This window comes from Carcharhinus amblyrhynchos, chromosome 21 (assembly GCF_965287045.1).
Source record: "Carcharhinus amblyrhynchos chromosome 21, sCarAmb.v2.hapA, whole genome shotgun sequence".
Taxonomy (NCBI): domain Eukaryota; kingdom Metazoa; phylum Chordata; class Chondrichthyes; order Carcharhiniformes; family Carcharhinidae; genus Carcharhinus; species Carcharhinus amblyrhynchos.
The window spans coordinates 40861824-40875798 of NC_137344.1; the positions used below are offsets into that span (position 1 = coordinate 40861824).

The 13975-nt window shown below is 42.9% G+C and overlaps 1 protein-coding gene across 7 annotated transcripts in view; it reads left to right on the forward strand.

Moving 5' to 3' along the window:
- Positions 1-13975, forward strand: part of myocd (myocardin) — a 620755-nt gene that overhangs the window by 579311 nt on the left and 27469 nt on the right. For 6 of the 7 annotated variants that reach the window (XM_080209049.1, XM_080209048.1, XM_080209050.1 and 3 more), the window contains 2 exons: positions 1461-1636; positions 12362-12481. In XM_080209049.1, the coding sequence (XP_080065175.1) occupies positions 1461-1636; positions 12362-12481 (296 nt within the window). The remainder of the gene's footprint in view (positions 1-1460; positions 1637-12361; positions 12482-13975) is intronic. The other variant, XM_080209052.1, reaches the window with a different exon arrangement.

Consider the following 13975-nt stretch of genomic DNA (forward strand, 5'->3'; position numbering starts at 1 on the left):
CGTTACCCATTGTTGGGCTAAACCAGTATATTCATCTGAGCAAGTCAATAAAGGGTGCATGAGGAATTGACTTCTGACTCATCCGAAAATATATCTCAAGTATGCTTTTGCTCATTACTGGCTGACTTTTCTAAATAACTGTGAGCGTCCTCAGTGAAATAAATTGCCTGTGTTCATTTTCCAAAGAATGCTGCACAGCTGCCCACAAGAGTTGGAAAGCAGCCCTGAAACCCCCAAATATAGGTTAATGCCAACACAGGAGTCTGTTAAAATGTATACATACGTCTGCCGTTGACATAGTTAAAGATAATTCTCCAGCTTTTTATTCATTCGTGGGGAATGGGTGTCATTGGCTGGTCAGCATTTATTATCCATCCCTAGTTGCCTGAGGGCAGTTGAGAGTCAATCATATTGCTGTGGCTCAGGAGTCACATGTAGGCCAGACCAGGTGAAGATGGCAGATTTCCTGCCCTAAAGGACATTAGTGGACCAGATGGGTTTTTCCCACAGTGGTTTTGATGGTCATGAGTAGATTCTTAATTTTAGATTTTTTTTATTGAATTCCAATTCTATCATCTTCTGTGCTGGGATTTGAACCCGAGTCCCCAGAACATTAGTTGAGTTTCTGGATTAATTGTCTAGCTTTAATACCACTAAGCGATTGCCTCCCCTCCCATAAGCTGGTTGTTCAGTTTTTCAGTAATCAGCTATGAGTTGTTTCTCAATATACTGACAGTAATGATACTACATTGGGTGTAAATATCACTGCATGTTACTGACATTGAACAACTCAATTCATTGTCTATATCAAGATAACTCACAAATTGCATCTACCAGGACCATCTGCCGTGATCAGAATACAATAACTTCACTGGTATGTTAAATTGATGCACAAAGGTATGGTAATCATTTATTAAAGTGGTTCTAATAAGATTACAAATAGTGAGATTTCTTGCACTATTTCTAGATACCCAGTATTTGTTGTGTAATAACTGGAAAGGCTGTATTTTATAAGGGAACTCTTCTAACAATTCACTTGTGGGAACAAATCAGTTTTGATGATGCATTTGCCTTCAATGTCAGTGCAATTTGAAAGCACATTTAAGTGCATATTTCACAGTGTGTCAAATGTATAAAACCAAAATGGTGGAGATCTGAAACAAAAACAGAAAATGCTGGGGGGGGAAAAAAGTGAGAATTAACCTTTCAATTGCAGTAAACTCTCCAAGAAAGGTCATATTGGACTTGAAACGTTAATGCTGTTTCTCTCCACAGATATCACCAAACCTGTTGAGATTTTTCTGCGGGGGGGAAGGGGTTGTATTTTTGCCTCAGAAGCCGCTGTTTGGATCTTTAGAAATCGAAAGAAAATGCATGTGTTCGAAGCCAGGCAATGCCTACTTATTCCTGACGTTTGAGCAAACGAGTGGCTTACATTATGGTTTTCCCTCTGTTAACAGTTGGCCAAGTTAATTTCTCAAAAGCCCCCGACACATTTTCCTTTGAGGAAGACAGCAGCAATGATGCGCTGTCTCCAGAGCAACCCAGAAGTCAGGAATCCCAGGGATCAGAGAGTTCGCCATCAGAGCCAAAGTTCACAGAGTCGTCGTCACCCCTAGCAACCACTACGATACAGGTAAGTTGCTAATGCTTTACCTGAAGGGGCAGCCCAAGATTATTACTCTGTTAGCAGCAAACCCAGCTGCTAATTGGTGGGTAGTTTTGGTACAAGCTGGTCATAATATGTACACTTGATGCCGAGGTGAAGGAATTTTTGTTTCTCAATGTTGTGTGTAACCTGGACCTGAAATCTGAGATTGAATTTGAGCAAGTCATGTGTATTGTAACTGCAACTACTATGAATCAGAGTTTTAAAAAATCCCAAATTTCTAATGGACTAAAAGCCTCAAGAGCCTTCTAAATTTTGCTTCTCTTCGTTTTGTTAGTATCATTAAAGAGTCAATTGTCCCATTAGCTTTCTAATATCAACATGTGGATGTCCACGAGTAGAACTTTGCACCAGTACATAAGATCACAAGAGAGAACATCAAAATTAGGCCATTTGACCTGTCAATTCTGCTCCACCTTTCAATCATGGCTGATAAGTTTTTCAACCCTGTTGTCCTGCCTTTTCCCCATAACCTTTTGATCCTCTTACCAATCAAGAACCTATCTATCTCTGTCTTAAATATACCCAATGACCTGACCTCCACAGCCTTCTGTGACAATGAATTCCATAGATGCACTATCCTCCGGCTGAAGGAATTCCTCCTCATCTTGGTCCGAAAGGGTCACCCCTTTATTCTGAGTCTGTGCCCTCAGATGCTAGTCTCGCCTACTGATGAAAGCATCTTTCCCACATTCTCTGTATCCAGGCCTTTTAGTACTTTGTCAGTTTCAATGAGATCCCTTGTCACCATTCTAAACCTAAGCATGCACACACCCATGAGAGAGAAGGTGGAGAGACCATCTGAATTGTCTTGACTTAAAGCAGATAACAGGGCTCCACTTCTTAATTAATCGATAATGCAGTGTTGTTAAGGTAAATAACAAGGGGAAAATGAGTCAGTAATTCTTGGATTGTATTAAACAAAGAAGCATTACAACATCAATGTTATTTGCCAGCTTGGAAACAAATTCCCGCAAAATGTCCCATACCATTTTTCAACTATAAATTTGCTTAAAGTTTCTCAGTTGAATAACTAATAAGAAAGTTGATGCAGATTTCATTTGGATATGTGTTTCTTTTGAAACCTGAAGATGTTACATATTCCTTGAAAGGGAAATTTTGTATTTGGCAAAGCCCACAACAGGAGCCACGTGAGATTGTTTCCCTGTCACCATCTCCAGGATGGGTTCCCAGTCCTAACTCAACCACTGGGAAAGGAGATGAGGATAATGGAGATACCTCCAGAGGGATGGAAATGGCGGACGAATCCATGTATATGCATCATGTAGTTCCTGACAGCCACCACCAGCAGAAGCCTGGTACCGTGTGATCTGCCCTCCATCTTGGCTGGAGAACATTACAGTTTGTTAAAACTTTTTTTAGATGTGCGCAGCATCTTTCATGGATTTATTAGATCTTTTTTTTAAGAATCTATGGCACACAATTCCAAAATAATAACATCAAATGAGAAAAAGAAGTCTACAGCGACTGTATTGTAGTTTTTGTTGTGGGGGGGGCACCTTGGTGGGATTGGAAGATTCTGCTGGTGAGAAGGGCTGAAAAATTCCATCCACAATTTAAACATGGAGTGTGAGGACAAGGTTATAATCCTCATCCAATGACTTACTAATGAAGCCAGCACAACTGCCTCACAGCGCCAGGGACCCGGGTTCAAATCCCGACTTGGAGCACTGTCTGTGGGGTGTTTGCATGTTCTCCTCGTGTCTGCATGGGCTACCTCTGGGTGCTCTGGTTTCCCCCCACAGTCCAAAAAGATGTGTGGTTTAGGTGCATTAGCCATGCTAAATTCTCCCTCAGTGTACCCGAACACATGCCAGAGTGTGGCGACTAGTGGATTTTCACTGTAACTTCATTGCAGTGTTAATGTAAGCCTACTTGTTAGTAATAAATAAACTTAAACAATTCAAGTACAGTAGAATAGAGTGGTATCCACGATCTCCTACTCACCCACTTCCTTAATGAGAGCTATTTCCTATTCTTTTCAAAATTGACGTTACTTTTTCAAGTAGGGACTTCCCTTTGGCCGTTATTGTATTGATAGTAAAGTTGAGAATTCAGATTGCGTTGTGACAAGTTGCGGAATTGCATTCAATGAAGCTAATAATGTTTGGTGATAAGAAAATAGCCATGAAAATTGCCAGGAGAAACCCACTGGCTCACTGGAAGGGAACGTGCCACCCGACTTGGCCTGGCCTACATCTGGCTCTGGGAACGGTGGGACCCAGAAGATCCCACCACCTGTCAATGGCAGTTGCATGGAAAATCTCGCCCTTTGCCTCTGTTGAGAAGCTCGAAGGCCTTGGTGAAGGTCATATGGGCAGCCTGCAGTATTCTTAACACTTCTGAAACTGCCAGAGTGAGAAAATCACATCAATTATCAATCTGCTGGCTTCGAGGTCACATTGAGACTCAATATGTCCTGACGCCGGGGTCTGAAGTCTAGTCAGAGCAATGCAAGTGATTCCTGTTGAATTTTGTAGAAGATGACGATTTTTGCAACACACAAGTCTTCTCCATATTATTAGCATCTTGTTCCAATCTGATTAACAGAGAGAACAAGGGAAACCATATTGATAACTAGGAGGAACCTGCAACATTGATCCTAGGTAGCTGAGATCTGAGAAAAGTTGAGAAACATTTGGGCTTGAATGGATGATCCATCTCGGCCTCCTCCAGAAGTCCCCAGCATCTCAGCTGTTAGTCTTGAGCCAGTTTGATTCACTCTATACAATACCAAGATGTGGCTGCTGGCACTGGAAACTACAAAGGCAGTGGGCTCTGACAATATTCCAGCAACAATCCTGAAGACCTGAGCTCTAAAACAGCCGCATCCCTAGCCAAGCCGTTCCAGTACAGTTACAACACTGGCATCTACCCAGCAATATGGAAAATTGCCCAGGTCTGTCCTAAACTCAAAAAGCAGGCCTAATCCGACCCAGCCAATTACTAACCTACCAGTCTACTCTCAGTTAACAGGAAAGTGATGGAAGGAGTCATCAACAGTGCAATCAAGCAGCACTTACTCAGCAATAACCTGCTCACAAACACTCAACTTGGATTCCATCAGGGTCCTGACCTCATTACAGCCTTGGTTCAAACGTGGACCAAAGAGCTGAATTCCAGAGGTGTGGTGAGAGTGACAGCAAGGCAACATTTGACCGAGTGTGGTATCAAGGAACCTGTGCAGAACTGGAGTCGATGGCAATCCGTGACAACTCTCTGCTATTTGAAGTCAAAAAGGAAGATGGCTGTGGTTGTTGGATGTCAATCGTCTCAGCTCCAGGACATCACTGCAGGAGTACCTCAAGGTAGTGTCCTAGGCCCAACCATCTTCATCAATGACCATTCTTCCATCAGAAGGCCAGAACTGGGGATATTTGCTTCTGACTGCACAGTGTTCAGTATCATTCGCCACTCCTCAAACACTGAACCAGTTCATGTCCAAATGCAGTAAGACCTGGACAATATCCAGGCTTGCGCTGACAAATGTCAAGCAACATTCATGCCACACAAGTGCCAGGCAATGACCATCTTCAACAAGAGACAATCTAACCATTGCCCCTTGATATACAATGGCACTACCATCTCTGAATCCCCCACTATCAATATCCTGGAGTTTCCCATTGACCAGAAACTGAACTCCACCAGCCAGCCCCTGACCCCGCAAGGCTTGTCAACTATCTACAAGGCACAAGTTAGGAGTAACTTTCCACTTTCCCAGAAGGATGCAGCTCCAACAACACTTAAGAAGCCTGACACCATCCAGGATAAAGCAGCCCGCTGGATTGCAACCTCTTCCACAAAAATTCAACCCCTCCAACACTGACAGTGACAGCCGTGTGTACCATCTACAAGATGCACTGCAGGAACTCACCAAGCTTAGTAAGGCAGCACCTTCCAAATCCACTACCATCTATAAGAATAGGAGCAGCAGGTACCTGGAAATACCAAAAACTGGAGATTCCCCTCCAAGTCACTCACCATCTCGGAAATGTATCGCCGTTCCTTCACTGTCGCTGGGTCAAAATCCTGGAATTCCCTCCCTAACCTAATCCTTAGAGAGTGCAGCGATTCAAGAGGGCAGCTCACCACCACCTTCTGTAGGGCAACTCAGATGGGCAATAATTACTGGCCAAGCCGGTGATGCTCAGAGAGAACGAGCCAGCTGAAAAATAGCCTTATAGAAGCATATGGAAGTCCAGAATATGAGGAAGTAAATATGGATAATTATTCCAAACTAAATTGGAAGAATAGGTCTATTTTGTGCTGCTCCACCATCAGCCTCACAAAGATGGTCTCTCTTTGTGTTTCAAGAAATGGCTACGTTTTAACTTAAAATGGCTGGGCCAGCATTTATTGCTCATTCCTAATTGTCTTTGAGATTAATCACTCTAATTCAAGGCAGATAATTAATAGCCTGAAGACACTTCTAATAACTGGAAATATGTTCCGGCAATGCCATTCAATCTCTCTGATCCAGAACAGGAAAAGTCTCATTCCTTCAGGTCCTAAGTTGTTGTTGTTGTGGGGGGGGCATTTGCTGATGGCTAGGAAGAGGGAAGAGTGGGCGAGTGGGTGTGCCCATCCTTGGAAGGCGTGGGGGGTTACCTTTGAGTGAGGGGGTTGCCCCAATTTCTTTTGAGGTTGGAGGAGGTTCTCCCCAATGCTTGTGGGATGGACGGGGTTGCCCCGATTCTTTTTTTGGGGTTCTTCCATGCCTGTGGGGACGTGGGCAGAAGTTGATTTTCAGCGACACCCTTTGAAGATGGCACCCTGATCCCCAACCCCACCCCACTCCTGACAGTGCAAACTGCACCCCCAGATTCTCAGCACAATGAGTACCAGGGGTGAAGACACAGCTGGAAACCTTTGATACCATCCAGGACAAAACAGCTGGTGAGCTGCACATCAGTTTTGAATCAGAAGCTGACACTCTGACAAATTTTGGGAAGATTCCACCCTTCCAATGGAATTCAAAGTAAAAGAATTACAAAAAACCTTAGAATTATTTCAGAGATGATTAGATAGTGGAATTGTAGGAATGTCGGGTATTTCTGGAAGAAAGTTCAACCGTACATATTTGTGTTTATCTTCTGATCTTGTAGAAAATCTTTGAGAAGTCTGCCAAGACTCACTTTTCGGGTAGTACTTTTAATTAACTGGCCACATTAATTAGGCAGAAGTTGCCAAGGACTTTTTGCACACTAATAATGCCATGCACTTTGAACTTGCATTATTTTACTAACAAATGGGCAGCGTGATGGCACAGTGGTTAGCAATGCTGCCTCACACCACCAGGAACCCGGGTTCGATTCCCAGCTTGGGTCACTGTCTGTGTAGAGTTTGCAAGTTCTCCCCGTGCCTGCGTGGGTTTCCTCCGGGCGCTCCGGTTTCTTCCCACTCTCCAAAGTTGTGCGGGTCAGATTGATTGGCTGTGCTAACTTGACCCTTAGTGTCAGAGGACTAGCAAAGTAAATACATGGGGTTGTAGGAAAAGGGCCTGGGTAGGATTGTGGCCGGTGCAAACTCGATGGGCCAAATGGCCTTCTTCTGCAGTGTAGGATTCTATGAAATTCCAAGTCTTTATCACTAATGCAAAGGTGCAAACATCATCTACTATTAAAATGTTTTGCCAAGGAATATTTGACATTGTCTAAATGATCTTGTGAGGTTTGATTGTTACCTGCTCCCCAAGACAACGGGTTAAAGAATCTATTGTACACTAATTCATAGGCCTCCCCGCGGTGTGTTTCTCGCAGGCAAGAGATGGTATGCCATTCACCAGCAGTGGAATTTTCTGGTCCCACCACTGTCAATGGCATTTCCCATTGGCTGCACCCCATGCCACCAGGCGTGCAGTGGGGTTGTGCCATCTGTGAGATCGGGAGATCCCGCCAACGGGCACTGCTGGAAAGTTCCAGCCATAGTCTGCAAGAGCTTCTCAAGCCCCTGAAATCTTTGTTGACATTGAAATGTTATTTTTGACAAAGATCATAACACTATCTGCTGTTCTTGCATGACCATTGTAAGCACAAATAGAGAATATTATTGTGTCAGCAAGTCTTGACACAGCATCCCTAGATTAAGACCACGGGGTAAACTTCCTGGTCCGGCTTGCTTAAAGAATCATCGCGGGGCGGGGGGGGGGGGGGGGGGGGCGGGGGGTGTGCGGGGAACAGATAATTTGACCATTTAAAATTCCATTGACCTCGGGCGGGGAACTTCCAGTCTCGGGGCGGATGCAATCGAAAAATCCCACTCTACGTGAATGTCCCCTAACCAGCCAGTGTAAAATGTAGGTTTGTTATATATTCCAGAGAACAGGAATGTAAAACAATACTGTGACAGATCATCAGAAATGTGTAAAAAAAGCTAGAATTTGAATATTTGCACTCAAGCAGGGAAATTGATATCTTCAACGGATGGGCATTATATTTGTGTTTTACAGTGGCAGATATTGTCGGTGCAGACAGGAAGGGTGTTTTCTTCATGATATGACTCAATGTACAAATATTATATTTATTTAGTGCACAAATATAACTTTCCCAGCAGAAATATATATACATACAAAACATACTTGCTTGTACATTGCCCAGAAACCTAGGTATTTAGATGTTTGACAAGATATCTGTAAACTCTCTGTTCAATGGGTTTTGATTGCTATCAACTCTGCCTATGATGTTGGCTCCACAGTGTTTGTACTTGGTAAATTAATATTACTCCGCAGGTTGGAGCAATGATCATTACGGTGTCCTGTGTTGCCTGCTGAACGATTTGTTGAACGGACAGCGACAGTTGCTTGGCTCCAGCTCCGGCCCCTCAGACCAGTATCTGACGTGCTTGGCAATGGGCAGGCTGATTTTCCAGGCACAATTGTCATTGTGCCAACAATTGTACCTTGTGGCATGAGACTGATAAACTATTATTGGTCTCACGTGTCGGAACATTTAAGTGAAGCCATCTGATCCGATCTGATGGATAGCTCAGTGAAAAATCCAATTACATGTGCCTCTTCTTAGTTTGGCAAATGGAAGACCATTTTCAAAATATTTGCAAGGTCAAAAGACCAATTGTTGCTCTCAGCTTTGTTGCAAAGATTTTCAGCTGGAAGAATCTGCTGGGCAGTCTTAATGTAGCAGCTAGGAATTTACAACCCTGTCTCATTGTGTAGTTGCAAGTCTTAGAAATAGATCACTGGACAACTCGTCAGTGTCACAATTTTCCAGCCGTTTTTGCTGATTGGATCTCTCGAGAGATTTTGCTTCTCGATCCTGACAGCATAAGAATGTGGCAGGGGAACCATATTTATTTGATGCTTGTCTGCAGGGAATTACTTCTTTAGAAATCCCAGTGCAGCGGGAAGGTTTGGCAGGAGGTTCTTCCAAACAGATTGCTTTTTCAAAGTCTTCAGAAGTCAACCAGTGTTGATATCACTAACGTCACCACACGCTCCTCGCCTACTCAAGCCCCTTTCTGCACCAACAGGGTTCCCCGCCCCTCTGCGCAGTGAGTTGGGCAAAAAAGATGTGTGGAAGAATAAGGAGTCAGATTTTAAAAAAAAGGTCAAGAAAGAAATCACAAGCAAATGAGAATTTTGGCAGGAATAGAAGACTGAATCAGCTAGAAAATATAAAGCCATTTCATGTCTGTTTGGAATCTGTTGAAAATAACAACATTATCTGTCACATCTGCAATTTTAGATGTACGACTGATGGAACTCTGTTTAGGCTTTATAGAAGATCTTTATTGTAGTCATTAATTTAGCTGTGCTAGACAACTGTGCTTTAAAAAAAACAGCAATTCTTCAAAGGCAGATAGTTTGTCCATATAATTCCACTATGTATACCTGCGTTTATGTCATTGCTTTAAAAGTTGATGTATATGTGTATGCATGTGTGTACAACCAGAATTCAAGAGTCACTCTGACCTATGGGCCTGCGATAGTCATGATGTGGAGATGCCAGCGTTGGACTGGGGTAAACGCAGTAAGAACTCTCACAACACCAGGTTAAACTCCAACAGGTTTATTTGGTAGCAAACGTCACTAGCTTTCGGAGCGCTGCTGCTTTGTCAGGTGACGAAGGAGCACCACTCCGAAAGCTAGTGGCATTTGCTACCAAATAAACCTGTGCGACTTTAACCTGGTGTTGTGAGATTTCTTACCATAAGCCTACAACATGCAACCATTACAGTTATGAGACTTGTAAGATCGTTATGTTTTGGGAATGTGTTTAATTTAAGGTAAAATGAAGGGGTCATATGCCTTGTAAGTCTGCCTGACAGCAAATCTAGGAAATAGGGTTTTTAGCAATTAAGAGGGACTCATATTGTTTTAATGGGAAGAAGATGCAAGATGTTTACATTTGGAGACTGGCCACAGTCTGTATGCTAACAGTGGATTGACTGGAAATCTTTGAAGTCCCAGAAAAGTGCTGAGGATGCCAGTTGCAAACAGCTGTGCTTTAAACTGTTCACTTAGTTCCAAAATGAAAGAGAACTGGGTTCCCAAAGATAGTAAATCAGCATTCTACCTGGATACAAGACCTGTGTAATTCATGTGGCCATGAAAATAGGCTTTGAGAGGGAAAAGGTTTCTATGATATCCTTGAAAACTAGAAACACAGTTACTCAGGAGAAAGAGAGAGGGCAACTAGAAGCCATAAGCTTCTGAGTGGGAGTTCACAGTAGGATTGAAAAGACCAAATTCATGAGGAGTTAAAATAAGGCTGGAAGATTTGCCTAAAGGGAGCAGTCTCCAGGAAGATTGCACAGTGAAAGACAGTTCTGGAGTTCAAATTTCCAGGTTGGGAAAAGAAAAGGTGAAAATAAACTCTCGGGAGCAAAGAATTAGTTTGGACTCATTCCAGAAGAGTAAAATACGGTAAAGAATCCCTGACAATTCAGTTATTCAGTTATATTGAAAGTTCTGTTCTGTAGTTTAAAGTCCAGATTACCCATTAAAATAATGCTTAGTCTGCATGTTACAGTAAACTTCTTAAAATGTGAAATTTTATTGTGTCATCTGTTCAGATTTTAACTGAATTTGAATATTTTTTTAAAGTTATCAGACTCTCTGACAGCCGTAACAAATTCTCAGTTTGATTCCAAAATAGACAAAGTCTCATTTTTGCATGAGTTTGCATCTCTTTCTTTGATAACTAATTGTAGATTTAATCATACCCCTTTAAGTGTTGTCTTAATTTATCAGAGGCCACTTGCCAGCTGGGTTAGAAGAACTGGAATTTTGAAAGCTTAAATATGCGGCTTGATGTTACCCCGCCTTTCAAATTGCTTTGTAAGCCGTAAAGTGCTTTGGGACATCCTGCTGTCATGTAAGGTGCTATATTAGTGCAGATTTGGCTTCTTGGTTCTTAATTCCAAACTCTATTGAGACTTGGGCCCTGTTGTCTGCACTGGACAGCCTGCCAGAATACCTTGCAACAGCAGGAATGCTTTATCTCATTGGCAAAGAGAAGCCGGTTGACTTGTTACTAAACCGTGTCTTTTAACAGCAGGTTTGATGCACAAATGATGCTGGCTGTTGAGAAATTTACGGTGTTTACCATAATGCTGGTAAATACCAGTAAACAAGGCAGCAGAGCTAGTTAAAGGACAGATTCTTCTCTTTAACGTTCCATTGTTAAATAGTAAATATTAATTCAGCCTACAAAGTTTTTTAGACTTGGTTTTGCTAAGTAAAAACTTTGCCAGCTCCATGCCTTTTTATTCTTTCATGGAACGTGGGAGTCGCTGGCAAGGCCAGCAGTTGTTGCCCATCCTTAATTACCCTTGAACTGAGTGGCTTGCTAGGCCATATCAGAGGGCAGGCAAGAGTCCACCACATTGCCCAGGGCCTGGAACCAACAGGTAAGCCAGACCAGGTGAGGATGGCAGATTTTCTTCACTCAAGGGCGTTAGTGATCCGTTTGGGTTTTTACGACAGTCGATGACAGTTTCACGGTCTCCATTGCTGAGACCAGCAATTGGGTGGCATGGTGGCACCATAGTTAGCACTACTGCTTCACAGCACCAGGGACCCCTGTTCAATTCTGGTCTTAGGTCACTGTTTGTGTGGAGTTTGCAAGCTCTCCCCGTGTCTACATGGGTTTCCTCCGGGTGCTCCGGTTTCCTCCCACACTCCAAAGATGTACGGGTTAGGTTGATTGGCCATGTTAAATTGACCCTAGTGTCAGGGGGATTAGTGGGGTAAATATTTGGGGTTACGGGGATAGGATCTGGATGGGATTGTGGTCGGTGCAGACTTAATGGGCCGAATGGCTTCCTTCTACATTGTAATGATTCTGTGACTAGCTTAGTAGATATTCCCGATTTATTAATTGAACTTGAACTCCACAAAACACCTTTTGACCAATGTCCTCGGAGAAATAGCTTGGGCCTCTGGATTACTAGTCCAGTGATCATCTCCACTTGTTAGATGGAAATCTATCAAGCCATTACCAACCATCCAACAAGCCCATTCATCTGCTCACTTGATTCATCAGAGCACGTTTCTCTAAAAAGGTGTGTCATCAATAGCTCTTGAGCCTGTGTGCTCACCTTTCCTTGACGGTGAAGGATTCTGTGAACGGCCAGGAGAGCGGAATCAAGTATGAAAGTAGAGGAATAATACCGAAGGACACAACCTACTAACTGTTTTCATTGTTTTTGCAGTATCTGCCTCACCTCTCTCAGCAGTGTGACCTAAACAGGCCTACATCTAACCAGCCAGGAAGCCAAAACCAGCTGAATGGGCAGATTACCACACCAATCCCAGTGCCAGCAATAGTGAAAGTAAGCTTGAATTGGAATTGTAATGAGATTGATTATCAGACCTCAAACGAGGGAGCTGTCAAACACGCTCTTTTGAGACACTTCAATGGGAAACTGAAAGGAAAATGTTGCTATCATAGATTGATGGCAGGAAAAGGTTTTAAAAGACAGTTATTTTCAGTAAAGTTTCAAACATGACATTTTTAATGTTTAGCAACAGGATAATTAAGTTGCTTTTCCTCCCCTCTGGGCGAGTGTTAAAAGTTTGAACGGTATTTGCCATCTGTTTCTGTTGTCACAAGATCTGCTGTGGTTTGCAAGTGCTGCATGTTTTTGACCGTCCTAGTCCTTTGGTTTCCTGAGCGTTTCTGAGAGGTCAAAGATGGGATTCACCTAAAGTCAGACCCAAGTTTTTGTGCAACTTATACTGCTTATACTATCGGTGGCCTGGCTTCCACACTGATGTGAAACCAGTATCGGTCAGTTTGATGTGCCACTGAAACCCTTATCCGGGCTTTTGTCACCTCCAGAATCTTCCAGTATTCCCCAGTGAAACATTCCCTCTTCCTTTCTGCATAAACTTGAGTTCATCCAAACCTCTAATGTCCGTATCCTATCCTTAGACAGGTTTTTGGTGGGGGTGAGGGCTGATTGGCATATGATACTGTCAAGTCCTGATCAAGCATAACTCCCATTTGATTTACCTGATAGAAGTCTACAAGATTATGAGGGGCATAGAGAGAGTGGATAGTCAGAAGCTTTTTCCGAATGGAAGAGTCAATTACGAGGGGGTACAGTTTTAAGCTGCGAAGGGCAAGATTTAAAGAAGATTTACGAGGCAAGTTTTTTTTACACCCAGGATAGTGGGTGCCTGGAACTTGTTATTGGGGGAGATAGTGAAAGCAGATATGGTCGTGACTTCTAAGTGGCTTCTTGACAAATGCATGAATAGGATGAGTAGAGAGGGAAATGGTCCCTGGAGGGTAGGGGTTTTAGTTCAGACGGGCAGCATGGTCGGTGCAGGCTTGGAGGGCCAAATGGCCTGTTCCTGAGCTGTAATTTTCTTTCTTCTTTGAAATCTTTATGACAGAGTTTATTCCCATTAATAGGAAAAACCTATAAGCATTTTGGGACTTAGAAGAATGCAGTACATAACAATCCAGAAGAGAAGAGCACAAATTATTTGGTAAACTGGCATGAGGAGATTGCACAAGGGCTATGGGGAATAGAATATTTGTAATGTATGCAGAACCCCTCTCTTACCTAATGTCAAACAAGAAAAGGAACATTCTGGACAATGCCAAAATGTATGGGAAAAGTATAATAATGGGAAATATGAACAGATAAGAAGAGCAGAATGTCTACACAGGATTACATAGGACATAGAGGATTGCATTAGCATATACAGCACACAAACAGGCCATTCAGCTCAACTATCCATGTCAATGTTTATGCTCCCCTTTACTCTTCCATCTTCCTTTATCTGCACCTGCCATCGTAACCCTCTCCCTCAAC